Source organism: Rutilus rutilus, assembly GCF_951802725.1.
Source record: "Rutilus rutilus genome assembly, chromosome: 19".
Taxonomy (NCBI): Eukaryota; Metazoa; Chordata; class Actinopteri; order Cypriniformes; family Leuciscidae; genus Rutilus; species Rutilus rutilus.
In genome coordinates, this window is record NC_140232.1 from 24,365,387 (window position 1) to 24,381,077 (window position 15,691).

At 36.9% G+C, this 15,691-nt stretch overlaps 1 protein-coding gene and 1 long non-coding RNA gene across 2 annotated transcripts; both read left to right on the plus strand.

The window, feature by feature from the left end:
• Positions 1-124: 124 nt before the first annotated feature.
• On the plus strand, positions 125-3,963 carry LOC311278914. Its single transcript, XR_014625497.1, has 3 exons — positions 125-484; positions 1,670-1,723; positions 3,458-3,963. It is a non-coding gene; the product is annotated as an uncharacterized lncRNA (long non-coding RNA).
• Positions 3,964-8,323: 4,360 nt separating this feature from the next.
• On the plus strand, positions 8,324-12,092 carry smim24 (small integral membrane protein 24). The gene is made up of 3 exons (XM_084390062.1): positions 8,324-8,435; positions 10,146-10,284; positions 11,257-12,092. Exons 1-3 carry the CDS (start codon positions 8,369-8,371, stop codon positions 11,342-11,344), a joined length of 294 nt encoding a protein of 97 aa, XP_084246188.1. The 5' UTR covers positions 8,324-8,368; the 3' UTR covers positions 11,345-12,092.
• Positions 12,093-15,691: the final 3,599 nt, after the last annotated feature.

Here is a 15,691-nt window from a genome sequence, read left to right on the forward strand (position 1 = left end):
ACTGCTAATTTACAGATGATAGTGTGGGTGGAGGGTGACCAACCTGGATTGTTGTGCTCAGCAAAGGCTCTGAAAATGTTTAAGCCTTGTTTGAGCTTGGGGGAGGAGAGAAGACCACGTACTGGAGAAAAGGCAGGACCAAGCCACAGGAGAAACACTAAAAGTAACACAAAGCAGAGAAACACTGCAGTCAGGACAAAACTTGCAAACATGTTACACCCCTTAATGATTGGTATTATCACGGTTAATACATCCATGACCATTGCATACTGGATCTTCATTCTGACAGAAGCCTTTCATAAGAAGACTGACGATGAAACCGAAAAAGTCAACCCTGCTTAGCCAACACACCCTGCGTGTAGTTATGTATAGAGAAGGTTAGGGTGGACTGTCTTTTGTCTCATATATATATATATAAGAAAGAAGAAAAAATCTGTAAAAATATTCCATGACTTCAACTCTCCAAGGACTGGTTTACCTCCAGGTAATATATTCAGTTTTTTAATTACTTTGTTCTGCACAAAAGTGGAGGACAATATTAATTAAATATCAAAACAGTTTCATATTTTTGTATGTTACCATTTTTCCTGAATGTATTAGCATTTCATTACTGTTTTCTTTTTCTGAAAAATGACACTACCATTAAAAAAAAAGTTGGGGTCGGTAAGATTTTTAAAAATGTTTTTGAAAAAGAAGTCTCTTATTTGATAATAATAAAAGGAATACAGCAAAACAGTAATATTTACAATTGATATATTTTAAAATGCAATTTATTCATGTGATGACAATCATTATTCCAGGCTTCGGTGTCACATGATCCTTCAGAAATCATTCTAATATGTTGATTTGGTGCTCAAGATTTAAAAATGTTTTATTATTAATCAATGTTGAAAATAGTTTGGATTTTTTGGATACTGTGATACTTTTTTCAGGATTCTTTAATGAATAGAAAGCTCAAAAGGATGACATCTATTTGAAATCAATTTAAAACTCTTTGCTGCCACTTTTGTTCAATTTAATGCATCCTTGCTAAATAAAATAATTAATAATAATAATAATAATAAAATCTTACTGACTCCAAACTTAACGTTAAAAGTAAAAGTGAATGTTAGTGAATGTTATGGACAATGTCCTTTTAATTTCATATTAAGTATTTTATTGAAAAATAAAAAATAAAAAATCTTCTCAAAATCATTATAAATACATGACTGCTATGGGACATGTTGTTGCAAAGGTAAACGTGTCAATTTAACAATATTGAACTATACATTTTTTTCCCTAGTCATGATCAATTGCCTTTGTCTAGTCCAAACCTTAAGATATGCGTATATATATATATACAAATTTATTTAATAAAAAAATAAACCTACCCCAAGTCCATACCTTTTTTGGTGTAATCTGTGTAACAACAACATAAAGTAACATGACAGAGAGATGATTAATATCAGATCATGTGACTCAGGATCAGATCTGTCTGGGTCAGTGGCTCAAACAGAAAAGCTCTTCCTCTGCCTGTCAGTCAGTCAGAGACTCTGAGAGAGTTTGTGCAGCATCAAGCTCTGAGAGAACGCCAACACAGCTGAAATTAGACATGGAACCCTTAATTATCGGCATATTGACTGCCAACACAAGTTTAACTGTTGTGTTCTGGAACTTTATTCTTTCTCAGGTTTTCTGCAAGAAGATCAAGGATGCACCCAAACCTGAGGAAATTGCGATCTAAGTGAGTAGCATTGATGTTATTAGTCAATGGGCTCAGTGTCATGACCTGTTAGATACTGTCCTAAGTTTGGCGTCAATACTTTTATTCCACAAAGACGCATTCAAATGTTACAAAGGATTTATATTATAGGTTACCCTATATAGCAGCCCAGCTGTTTTGCTTTGCCAAAATTTTTTTTTTTTTTAAATATATTTCACAATATCACTGTTTTTACTGCATTTTTGATCAAATAAATGCAGCCTTGGTTAACATAAGACATTACAAATCTTTTGAATGGGAATGCAGGTTGTAGATCACGTTTGTTACACAGAGTTGACACCAATTAAGGCTAAAACCTTTAACAAGCAGAAAAGTTTGTATACTGTCTTACATGTCTGTAAATCTTTGCTGAGCTTTTTGGAGTATTAATCACAGACTAATCTTCAGTTATGTATTCATTTAGCTCTTTGCTCCACCACCTGCTTTATCTCAGACTCCGATGTTGAGTTATCAGTCTACAGTGCGTGCAGAATTATTATCACGTTGATTTTCTGATCATATTTTTTTTCCCAGGCACATTTTACCAATTCCAAACCACATTAATCTTAATAACTACTACTAATTTTGTATTTAATAATTTATAAGTGATATATAATTGTTCATGAGGGCTGGAAATGAAAAAAGTTTGTGGAGTTCATTTTTAGTCCGTCGATTCAGGGTAGGAGATGGACTAAAAATGAACTCCCAAAACTTACTGCCAGATTCTGGAAGATGAATTCTTCAAACAGTGGTACAAGAGGTCCTTCAAGAGTCACTCTCAATATGTCTGTCTATAAAGCCTATAAAACCAGCCTTCATGTATTTTACTACACTCCAGCTTGTGATTCTTATTAAGTGGGGGTCATTTTTTAGGATTCTTTACCTGACCTAAGTCTCTGAGATCCTGACACCTTGCACTTCTGGAGACTCCAGGTAGGCTGCAGTTCTGGAAAATTGTGGAACTTGAGACTAAAGGGTTCCTGATGGTTTCACGCTTAATTCTTCACCTTAATTCTTAATTCTTTTGCAGTCCATTGAGCATTTCACTGTCCAATGGTCCTGCCTTAACTGCAATTTCTAGTATTGCATTAGTATTGCATCCTTCTCAATTTTTGACTTTTCAGTCATTATGCACACCTGAATATAAGACATTTTTCATTTCCAGCCTTCATGAACAATTACATATCACTTATAAGTGATTAAATACAAAATGAATAGTAGTTATTAAGATTAATGTGGTTTGGAATTGGTAAAAATGTGCCTGGAAAAAAACTGTGATCAGAAAATCAACGTGCTTAATAATTCTGTATTCTCATCCACAGGATATATTACTAATTATGGCACAGTACATTTTTGTTTTAGTATAACCTTTAATTAAATTCACATTTATTTGTATAGCACTTTTGACAATACATAGCAGCATCACAGAAAATGCAACCCACTCCTTCTTGAGAGTGCATCTCAGACAGGATTAGGTGGATTACAGAATAGCTAACCCTTGATTAAAAGCTTTCACCTTCATGAAAGACAGCTGCCATTACCAGCAATGGAATATCAGAGTCAGCGAGACATCAACCAAAGGATTAAACTGGGATTAAGATAATCATATCAGGCTATGTCACAGCACATTCACTGGCCTTTACAATAGTATAATGAACTCTGGTCTTATTAGCTCATATCTGCATCTGAAGACATAACGTTTCTTTTTCCACACAGATTGAGGCCTTGGTTGTGACCCTGACGATGAAGAGGAAGAGGAAGAACCAAAGTCTTTGGGAGGGAAGGAAGGAGGGATGAGGAAGACAATATAAGATAAAAGGAGGAACCGACTACATTTGACCCAGAAGTGGACGGACAGAAATTCTGCCAGGATTTAAATCCATGTATTTGACTCATGAGGTTAAAAAGGTGTCACTGAATTCATTTATGAACAATCCTCTCTATCTATCTTTCTCTCATCTATTAGTCTTTCTCCACAAGCCCCAAATCTCTTGTTCAACCTCCATAGTTAACAAAATGTTATCTTTCTTTGTAAGCGCTGCTCATTTCCACCTGTTGTAATTTACCAAAAAATACAAATCTTCTGATGTGCTTTGACGTCTGACTCTGTAGGTTTATTATTATTATATATTTTGCTAGATTTAGCCAAATAGATGTCAATATCTATCTGTCTCATTCCCTTAATAATAAAAGAATACAACGTAGAGAGTACTCGGCTGTTTACATGGCAATTGTCATCCTCTCTGATGCGGATTAGCATGATTAGCATGATTAGCATGTGCTGCTTCAACACAGACAGAGGGTGCTGTGTGCTCACCATACAGGACATAACATTTGTTCTCTAAAGTTTATGAAGAACAAATCTTTTTTTTAAGCGTACATCCTGTACTGTGATCCATGTGACCATACGTTTGGGCTTGCTTGTACAGTTGTAACATTGCTGTTACAAGTTGTTGCTACTTGATCTAACCAAATACTTTGGTTGGTGTAATGTAACGATTTCAGGCTGATTCAGACATTTTAAGATAATAAGATAATATTAATTAACCAATTTAAATATTTTTTTTAAATGGCATTTAAGACCAGTCTGTTTTAACAGAAACCTATATGTTTTAGAAACGTAGCAGATTTCTTAAGCAATGACGATAATTCATTTTCTCTGAATTGTAACATGGCAAAGTTACAGTTTCGTTTTCATTGATGTCATTGGTTCCACTGTACTTTAGAATATACCAACAGGTGTTGAGACGTAGACATGGAATAGAAAAAAGACTAAATCCTGGCTCAAGGCTTCTCCTTACGCCACTAAGTACATTAGCTTGATTGTTTTCTGATGTTAATTACTTGAGGTCTGAGGGAAGTCCTGTCACGGTCACTAAAGAAGAAACAGTCATTCAGAGAAACTATCATTCTGTGACATCTTTTGTCGTGATTTTGTGAATATGCAACGAGAAGGAAGACAGCTGAGGAGCATTCAGCATCAGAAAGAGAGAGAGAGAGAAAGAGGGCAAGTGTCTGTCAATGAGGGAAAGAAGCTTTGCAGGGTACACAACATATTATCTGACCATAAACATGGCTATACTGATAATGAGATTCAGATGTACTGTATTTAACCCTACCTCTCACTAGTCCAACCCTAATCTTAACCTAACCTAAAATTAGTTAGCATTATGTGCTCTGTTAAAGAAAGTATAAACTGTCACATTTCAAATGTTCTAAATCTCTTTTTTGGGGGGAAATAAATAAAAAAATTATTCAACAAGAATGCATTAAAAATGTACCACAATTTTCACAAAAAAATGAAGCAGCACAACTGCTTTCAACATTGACTATAAAAATGTTTCTTGAGCACCAAATCCCCAAATCAGCATATTAGTATGATTTCTGAAGGACTGGAGTAATGATGCTGAAAATTGAGCTTTTTTTATATATATATATTAAAATAAAAACAATATAAAATAAATATACTGTATACATAATGATGTTTACTTATTGTTTTCTTCCAGATCATCAGAAAATGAATGAAAACTAATGAACTGTTGTTAAATTGTTAAACTTAAAGACAGTGGAGTAAACAACAATATTTATGGATTTAGGTAAGAACAAAAGTCTTGATGATGCGGACTTATTCAAGGACTACAAACCCACAGAAAATGATCCGCTTACTCTACCCAAGCATGTAATATATCTGCTGTTGGCTGTAAGTGTGACAGGCGTCACTCTGTTCGCCATCATAAGACACCTCATCAAAGATCTCATCCATGATCTGGCAGGTATGTGACAGGAAACAGTACAAATGTCCACTTAAAGAATTACAAATCCGCTTTGAACGATATCTGGCTAGTTTTCAATGAGATGCATGACATGGTGTTCCTTTTTAACTGGAATACACTTGACTGCTTTGCCAAAAACATAAACAGCCTAAGAGGGTTTGCTGGTTTTAGCTCTTCCTCAAAGCTTTTGGTTGGTTTTAGAGTTTTTTGTTTGTTTTTGGCTGCTCAGGGTTAGAGACAGCTAAACACCAGCTAGGCAATAGGCTGTGAGACCAACTTAAAGGTGCTGTAAGTAATTTTTTGACTGTATAATACCATAATATGTTTGCAGATATTTAGGAAACATACTTGTTTCTCTGAAAAAACAAAGCTACAGCCAGTTATTTTACTTTGAATCCTGTTCAGTGTTGGTCTGTGTGATCTCGCCCACTGCTTATTTACCCAATTGTATTTCGACACCCCGGGTTTCCAGTTAGCAGAAAACACTGCATATTACAGCCATTGAAGCCAGCAAACTGAACTGGGTCAGAGATCGCAGATTCTACCTGACCTAAAAAGCCTCAGAATCTATATCTCATTATCTCTATGAATGGGAGCAATATCAAAATACAAATAAATCAACTCATCAACTTACAAGTGTGTAAGTCTCCACGCCTTCCATTGTCAGTTGGGCTTGCTCCTGTTGTGTGTCCTTAATCTGGCAACCCGCGTGAGCATCGAGTCTGAAGGGGAGGGGGAAACAACTCTTTGCAGTACCTATTTCAACCGCTAACTGTCAATATTACATACTACACCTTTAGGTCTTTGGGCCCTATTTTAACGACCTAAGCGCATGGTCTAAAGCTCAGGGCGCAATTGCACTTAGGGCATGTCCGAATCCACTTTTGCTAGTTTAACGAAGAGAAAAATGGTCGGTGCTCCCGGCGCATGGTCTAAAAGGGTCGTCCCTATTCTCTTAATGAGTAATGGGGGTGTTTTGGGCGTAACGTGAAATAAACCAACCAGAGTCTCATCTCCCATTCTCTTTAAAAGCCAGTTGCGCTCGCGCCATGGCGGATTGCTATTTACGTGACGGAATTTGCAAGCGGAAAGACTGAACACGTCTCCAGAGCGCAAACGGATCTGCTAGTGCGCAAGGTCAAAGCGCACAAGCAGACCATACGGGATTCCACCATATCTTTATGTACACAATATTGTAATCCTTTTATTTTTAATATTTGGCATGTTTGTGTGCTGCTGCACATCCCTGCAGAGTGTACGCACGTTGTGGACCCGCCTATTAGGCGCACATTACTAACGCGCTCTTTAAATAACCCAAAAAATATTGACCCATTGACTTTAGACCAGGTTTTAGTTGGTCAATGGCGCAGTCTATTTCAGTTGCCTCAAAATAGCAACGTGCCAACAATGCGCCTGAACACACCTCGTTTTCAGACCAGCACGCCCATGGGCGCACAAATGGGCGCAAATGCATTTGCTATTCAAATAACGTGGCGCAGGATGAAAAAAGGATAACTGTGTCGGGCTGAAACTAGCAAAAAACACTTGCATCGCGCTTGGTGCTGCTTTGCGCCGGGTGTATGATAAGGCCCATTGTTTGCAAAGCACAAACTTGGCGCTAACAAAGTCATGGGTTCAATTCCCAGGGAAAGAATAATAAAATGTTTACCTTGCAAATGGAAGTTGCTTTGTATAAAAGTGTATATTATTGTAAATGTAAGACAGTCACAAACTAGCTAAGGTTGGTTTCATTTTTTTATCATTAGTTATTCCTTAGACTCGATGATCGTAATAGCTATCAACATCCCCAAAAAATGCAAAAGCCTTTGAAGAAATCTATCAGCATAACATGAGACTGAATGCTCTTTGCTGTCCTGTAGATTACCTGTTTGGAGAGCAGCCTATGGAAGAGCAGGAGATTCCCTGGGAAAGACGAAATAAGTTAAGGGAAGACTGGATTCCAGAAGCAATGCCTGAGCTGGCCATGGTGAATGCAGAGCAAGAACTCATGGAAGGCACTGAAGACTTGTCAGCCATCTGGGTTACATCAGACAGACTTAAGCCTTGTGCACCATCCTCCATTCAAATAAGTGTTAGCAGCAGCTAGCATGAAAACAAGACTCAGCATTTTTCATCTGAATACTCACACTAGTGAGCTTAAATCTTTTTTTCTCATGAAATTGTTTGGCACAGTTTTCTGTCCTAAAATGACATACTTCCTACTGAAAACATGAAGTTGGCATTTATATCTAATGAAAGATGAAATGAAGAAAATTTGCTAAAAATTTGTTAAAAATTAGGGGGCGGGCAATGATCATTGTAGAGAGAGTTTGATTGGACAAAAATCTGTCAAGTGCAGGATGAGTCATCAATATTTTTGCTCTGTTTTCCCTGGAAGAGAAACACTGTCATTTTTAATGTTTATACATGCTCAAAGTGAAATTTGTCAATTTTTAAGAGGGCACTATCATATAAAGGACCTCAAAGCAAATTAACTAAAAGCAAAACCTTTTCCATTTTTTTTTTTTTTTTTAATATTTGTGCAACATCAATTCTCAATAGACGTTCTTTAGCTCTTATATCAGTTTAGATATTTTTAGTCTATGGTTTAGACTGGCATGACTTCTGTTCAGTGCCAGCCTGGAAAGTAAATATTTTGCCTTTACAACATAACAGCATGTCACATTGTCAGTGGGAGATTATATAACAATAATCATACACACTTACTCTGTGAGTGATATGCTGTAATCTGTGATCGCTCTAATGGATTTTGTACTTTGGACACCAAGAATCCTTCATATATTTACAGACGACTGAGAGGGACACAGCAGTGTGCGCAGACTGTAAATTAACCATGTTTCATCCACAGAATATTGTTGCTTTCATAATACTCTTGGTCTCTATTTGTCAAGCTCAAGCTGGTGAGTGATTTTTGTCTTTCTTTGTTATAGTATGAGCTTTTCAATGTACTAAAGTTCATTGTGATTTTGCTCACTAAATCTATTCAGTGTAAAACCACATATTTTGATTTAAAGAGCAACTTGCAGGTTAAATTTATAACTGAATTAATACTTGATTTTGTCTGAAGAGGTTTTTTAAAAACATATATGTAGAAATTACTAATGAAATCTAATTGGTTGTAGAGATTTTGATGAAAATGTGCTAGGCTCTGGAATACGCCTTTCCCCCTATAGCAACGCGTCATATGACGTATGCCGAGGTAAATATGAGCTCGCGTTCAGCCAGCGCTCTCATTGTGGGTGTAGTAGTTAGAGCAGTAGTGAGCGACAGAGAAAGTTTTAGATCGAGTTTTAGAGAAGCCATAATGGTAAATTATTGTGTTTGTGCTGGTTGCACAAAATCCAGCCTGTCAGGACATCGTGTCCATCATTTTCCTTCTAGGAAAAACAAGGCTTTTCGTTCTTGGGTGCGTTTTGTTCAGGTGAAGAGAGCAGACTTCACTGCCGCGTCTGTCACCGCACACTCGGTCATAGGCATGCTCGTCGGAGAACTCGGTTTCTTCATTTACATCCATTGTAATTTGTAACCTGAGCTCTTTCAGTGCACGCATCTTCGGGTTCTCCCGCCGGATGTAGGCGCGAGCACAACATCAACTGGCAAACGCAATGTAAGCGGAACGAAACTGAGCTACTCGTTATTGTGTTTGTGTGGACCGTTTATCAGTTTGGACCAGTGCAGCGCGAGCCTGATCAAGCAACACTGTAACTGCGAGATCCAGTAAATCAAGCATTTGAATTCGCCACTGAAGTAATAACATCGCTGCGAGATCTAGTGAGAAATATTCACATTTCTCCGTTATTAACGGATCAAACAGTGCTGACGTGGAAACCAGGAATAAACATTGTGCAATGAATGAACGAACTATCCAGTGTCCACAGATCAGCAACATTCACCATGGCTTTACTGTAGTAACACTAACTGCAACCATGCAAGTTTGGCATTTTCCACTAAGGCCCAGTATGCATCCACCTCCCTGCAACACTGACTTTCCTCAGCTGTAAACATTGCCTCGCATTTCCCACACAAGCACCTATGGAACAAAAAATGTTAGCAGGAATAAATATCTCTCTGTCTCTCGATGAGAAACCGCTAAGTTATATCACGTAACGTTAGTCTGGGCGGATATTAATGAGCATGACAAACGCCTGATCAAAGCTTAGTTTCTGTTATTTGTAAGTTCCAATATGTTCTGTCTAACATTGATCCTGGCCTGTCCCTGCTCTCTTGGCAGCCTAGCAGGCTCATAATTGTATGGCTGTGGTCCGTCAACAATTTCCTCAGCGTCCGAAATGTCATTGCAATCCATATTTCCCTGTTGTTTGAACCGACAGCTCTCCCTCGTGCCACGTCACGACTCTCGCCCGTCACGCCCATTTTCAGATGCGGAAGTAAAATTTTCTCACAAAAACGACTCCAGAAGCCACTGTAGCGTATTTATAATTTGTTTTTTAAGAAAATCTAGTTCCTACATTATTTTTCTATACATTGACTTGTTGGGTCTTCTAACCTGCAAGTTGCTCTTTAATATATAAAAGTTGTATAGGAAAAACCTTCACAGGGTGAAATACCTTATGGACAAAAAAACCTTTAAGTGATACAATGTTACTCAGGTGGTCAACGGGCAACGTCAGATACATCTAAGGTCACATTACAGCCGTGGCTGGTGGGACTGGCAGCTGTTGTTGGGTTCCTCTTTATCGTCTTCGTCCTCGTCATTGTGAAAAGACTCTTTTTCAAGAACTCAGACAAGTGAGTAGTGACCTGAAATGGTTCAGGAAAATATATACTGTACACGAGTCATGATGAAAAAAGCTACATAGATCATATAATAACCTGATTCTTCTTTATATGTAACTTTTGACAATACAATCAGTTTGGTTTTATTTAAAAGGAAATGCTTGATATTTATTTTAGAGGTTCAAAATGGCGATAATCTTAAATCATTTGATTAGTTATTGACTAACATGATGGTGATGAGGAGTTTATGGTTTTTGGAATGATTTTATGACTGTACACTTACTGTCAAGGCCACATTCAGACCTGATCAGCCAAGACACTCCTAAAGCCATAATAAACTAATGCATATAATTTCTAAACATTAATGTACAGCGTACATGTTGACTATTTTTATTGTGTAGAATGTATACACTCCTTTTCAAAAGTTTGGGGTCAGTGAGATTATTTTTTGAAGAAATGAATACTTTTATTAAGCAAAGATGCATTCAATTGATCAAAAGTTACAGTAAAGACATGCTGTTCTTTTGAATTTTCTATTCATCAACAATTAAAAAAGTATTAAATTTGCACAAAATCATTAAGCAGCACAACTGTTTTCAATATTGATAATAATAAGAAATGTTTTTTGAGCACCAAATCAGCATTAGAATGATTTCTGAAGGATCGTGTGACACTCAAGACTAATTAGATAAATAATGCAGAAAATGCAGCTTTGCATCACAGGAATGAATTACACATTAAAATATATTAAAATAGAAAACTATTTCACAATATCACTGTGTTTACTGAATTTATGATCAAATAAATGCAGTATAATGAGCATAAGAGACTGATTTCTACAGTGAATACATGATTTATAAATGATTAACAGTTTACCACCATCCAGTTTCTGATGAGTTTTGTTAATGATCAAACTGTATAGTCTCAGTGCAATGTGACTCTTTAAACAAAAAGCATTTCATTATTGTGTATCTCCCCTTGCAGAGATGAGTTTGAGGAAAAGCATCAATTTTACGACAACCTAGCGGATGATTTGGAGGCAAATGAGGAGACCAAGCAGACCAATTTCTGAGAAGAACCGATGATCACAGTCCTGCGGCACAACAATCTTTCAATCTCTGGAAATCATGCCATAACACTGTGAAGAGTAATTCTTACATAATTATATATTATCTTATGTAATATATTATTATCATTTTAACTTATACATTTTGTTTTCATGTCTTCGTAAGAGTTGTTCCTTACATCATCCACTAGATGGAGCAGCCTTCACTTAATCACAGCTTTATAAAGTTGAAACAAAAAGATTAGAATAAAGTGGTGCTCTCTAGTCTTTTTCTGGGCATGTTCCCAGTTTAAGTTTGATTAATATGGTGTAACGTACCTGAAATACCTAAATTTGAAACATTCATTAGAGTAGTGAAACCACTGGAATAAAAGAGCAGATGCTCAGTGTGTCACATGGTGCACATAATGCTCCGATTAACTGGCTTTTGACTCGTGTGACAGTTCTGGGTTGGGCATGTATATATGCTAAATGGACAAGGGTATGAGATCCATTACTCATTTTGAGTGGCAGTTTGGACATGTTAAATGCTTCCAGTGAAATGATGTAACACAGTTTTGCTTTTGGAACCATTTGCTCATCCCAGGGGATTATATGATGAAAATATCATTTGCAGGAAAAATGGCCAGGTGTTCAATTGTGTTAATGATGGGGGACTATTATACTTGTGTTTAAAGTAGACCTTGGTCAGGCGTCGCCTAAATGAACAGTCTGTGATTAGAAGATGTGTTAATTATGATGCAATAAACTACCTAAAATAATAACACGCTTTTTATATGCTTATGATTACATAAAAGCTGATCTTCAGGTTAAAGGGGAACTCTTGCAGTGAGTTTACACTAAAGGCTTATTTAATGTGAACTTTATCATAGCATTTTAATTAACATTTAACTCTAAGTAGGCAGCTGACTGTTTCTCAAGGTTTCCCATCCATGGGAAACAGTTTAGCTGAAACCGTGCTGATGAGTGACAGTAACTAAGCCTACAGACAGCAGCAGCAAGTGAAGCGTTAAACCAGAGCGAGGGAGAAAGACAGACCTCAGTTCAGTCTCCTCATTCTCATTTCACTGCTGCCTTGAAACTTTTATTTCGTTGTTTTTATTCTGGCTTCTGAGCGACGTCATCTTTGCTCCACGCATTACTTGGGAGCCGGCGACAGATGAATTATTCTTTCTTTTCGAGCATTCATTACTGCAAAGTTAAATGACAAAACCTCAAATAAAAACATTCTGGAAGCCAAAGGGTAAGAGATACTGATGAAACAACCTTCAGTGAATCAGTTGAGCTCTGCAGAACTGCTTTCAGTCCTTTTCTTTTTTTCTTGAATCAATAAACCAAATTCAATGTACATTTGAAAGAGAGCTCTAATGCTCGCCAAGGCTGCATTTATTTGATCAGAAATAGAGTAAAAACAACAATATTGTAAAATATTTTTATTTATTTTTCTATTTTAACATTCTATACATTTATTTAATTTTTCTTTGCAACGCATATTTTTTAAGTAAATTTCACATATGGAATTAAGTAAACTCTACTTACCTAAGTTAAGTGAAAGTAACAAAGAAAATAAGTAATTTTAACTTGGCTAGTATCTATTTAGTTGAAGTTTCCTTTGCAATACAATATAACATTGAATTAAACCACACTTTTAAAGTATATGCTTTACTTTAAAACAAATAATTAATACAATAGTTATTGTGAGAGACACCATATCTACATATCAATAGTTACAAGTCATGTGAACGCAGAGACCTCAATACTTGGTAGACAATACACAATGACGGTAACATTTGATGGATCGTTTTTGTGTTTGAATGTGTCATTTTGAGTAGAAAATGAACTCCAAATGTCCAAAACTAATCCTAACAACAAAAGCAATGACAAAACAAACTCATTAATTATGCAAGGCCCAGTGCATGATGGGAACAACAGTATCACCAAAGTTGAGTAATTTTACTTAATTTTATAACGTTGATATTTACGCTTTAATTTCTACACGCTTGAATTGAGTACTAATGGACCTGAACTAACTTTTAACATTGTTTTTTTTTTCAGTAGTATTTACTTCACCACAAAATCATTTTTATCAGTGTATATGACCCTGTACATCAATGATTATTTTAATAGTTTTGAGTAAATGTATGAAGTATGTAATTATTGCTTACAAACAGACAATGGTGCAAGCAACACCAAGGTCATGGGTTTGATTCCCTTGGAATGCATGAACTGATAAATAACTATATAGTGTGAATGCAAAGTAAGTTTCTTTGGATAAAAACATCTGCCATATGCATAAAGGTAAAATATAATGTAATATATACAATGTAAAAAACTCTCACATACACTTGTGCCTGCGAGAAGCGGGGGTCACGTTCATACTGCACCGACGCGCTCTCAATCCCAGAAGTCTCTGTATAGCGGAGTGACCTGATTGTGATCGTGTTGCAGAGAAGGGAGTCCTCGGGGAGTTGCAGTCCTTTGTTAAGACATCTGGAGCCCATTACTGCCGCATGCTTTTACAAGGGCCTTCCCATCGCGTACTGTAAATCGAGATATTAAATTCATAAGCACAGCTAGAGAGAAACCAAGGAGAGAGAAATCACTTTGAACCTTCAAGTCTAAATAGATATAATCAAAACAACCACAATTCCACCTTCTGCAGCTCTCAATGTGCAGAGCAAAGAATAGACCACCCTCAGCCTGTACCTGTAATATCAATGCATGTTATAAGCCCAGATAGCCTACCATTTAAACACACTTTTTGTTTAATTTTTAAAAAGAATATTATAAATATTCAACATAAAATTTCAGTTTGAGTACTAATAGACTGAGTATTGATAATACATTTAAAATGAATACATTAATAATTCAAATGCTACCAGACATGATTTATTTTTATGGTAGGCTTTTTAAAAGCAATATTCTGTAATGGAAAAGGATTTAATGAGTATGTGGACATATCCTGGAGTGATTCTCACATTGATAAATGCAGTAGAACAACATAAAAGAATAAACGCAGTAGATAACCATATTAAATGAAAACATTTTAGAAAATTTCTGAGCCAAAGAAATTATATACATATAACCTAGCCTTATTTTTCTATTGAGAGCAGAGCGCGCAACCGTACTTTAGTTCTCGGCAGCATGGACAGCGTCTGGGTGTTCATTAAAAGTCTATCGCAGCAAAGGGATTTCCAACATTTTTTTTTTTTTTTTTACTTTTAAGCAAAAAACAAACAAACAAAAGAAAAAACAAAAAAGAAATTCACAGGGAGTACTGAATCACGTCCAGACGAGCAAAAAGTTGCTGGCTGCAGTTCACTTAACGGCCACCGGTGTCACTAATAACAAGGGTTTCTGAATTCCACATATAGCCCCTTTAAACTTTACTTTGCTATCAACTTCTTAAAACTGAATCGCCCAGTGGTACCTATTAACATGTTTACAATGATAGCATGTTTACAGAAAAGCACATTTGTTTTCCTCTATATATGTTTACACCCCTAACCTCAACTTTACCATAGTTTAGACTAGAGGCTCTGTGTTGGTGCGCATGGCAGTGTTGGTGTCCTCATCGTTCGGCCAACATCAGCTCAGCCTGTAATTAAAATGTTTCTTTAGAGACTCGTGAATCAAGCTAGGTTTCCTCTTGCCTGAGTGAGAGCTGCAGTTCAGGCAACTCCCGAGGCCATGCTGTTTTCTTTGGAGTGGAGAACTGTAGTTTCAGACCGATCTGGGAGAAGACTGGCCCAGGCTTTGGGGAGCTGGGCTGTTAGCGGCTCACTCTATGAGTAAAGGTCATAAAAAATAGTCACACCGGGCACCACATCAAGGTCCTTTTGCTCTCAGCCACTTGCTTTTGAAGCCCTATGTTTGTAGTATGTTACTGTACATCATAGGCTGATATGCGACTGTCTTTATGAGTGAATCACTGATTCATTTACTCAAACGATTCACAACCGATTCACTCTATTTATTATTGAGTCATGGATTCATTCACTCAGCTGAATCATTCAAAAACGTTGATTCATTCATAAACATTGCTTTGCATTCGTACTTAAAGGTGCTCTAAGCGATGTTGAGTGAGGCTAGCTCCACCCTCCCTCCTCCTCATCCCGTCCCCTCCCCCTCCATTCCGTGCTTCCTGAAACAGTCATGAACCATTTAGACAAACTGGATTTACCCACCTGTCCAGCAAAAACAGAGTGTCACCTGAATGTCAGATTGGAAGCCCTTCTGCCGGCGGAGTTCTGGTCACCTTTTGAACGCTTTTCCGATGTAAATTCGGGACTTCGCGTTCCTTCTCCTTTTCCCTACGTCTCTTTGGTCGTGTGTTGGCCGTATCAAAATTCT

Bases quoted from the DNA above. Each gene is read 5' to 3' on its own strand.
- smim24 (XM_084390062.1), top strand. From the start codon at position 8,369: ATGTTTCATCCACAGAATATTGTTGCTTTCATAATACTCTTGGTCTCT. The intron at 8,436-10,145 runs GTGAGTGATTTT...AATGTTACTCAG, and splicing joins TATTTGTCAAGCTCAAGCTG to GTGGTCAACGGGCAACGTCA. The intron at 10,285-11,256 runs GTGAGTAGTGAC...CTCCCCTTGCAG, and splicing joins TTTTTCAAGAACTCAGACAA to AGATGAGTTTGAGGAAAAGC.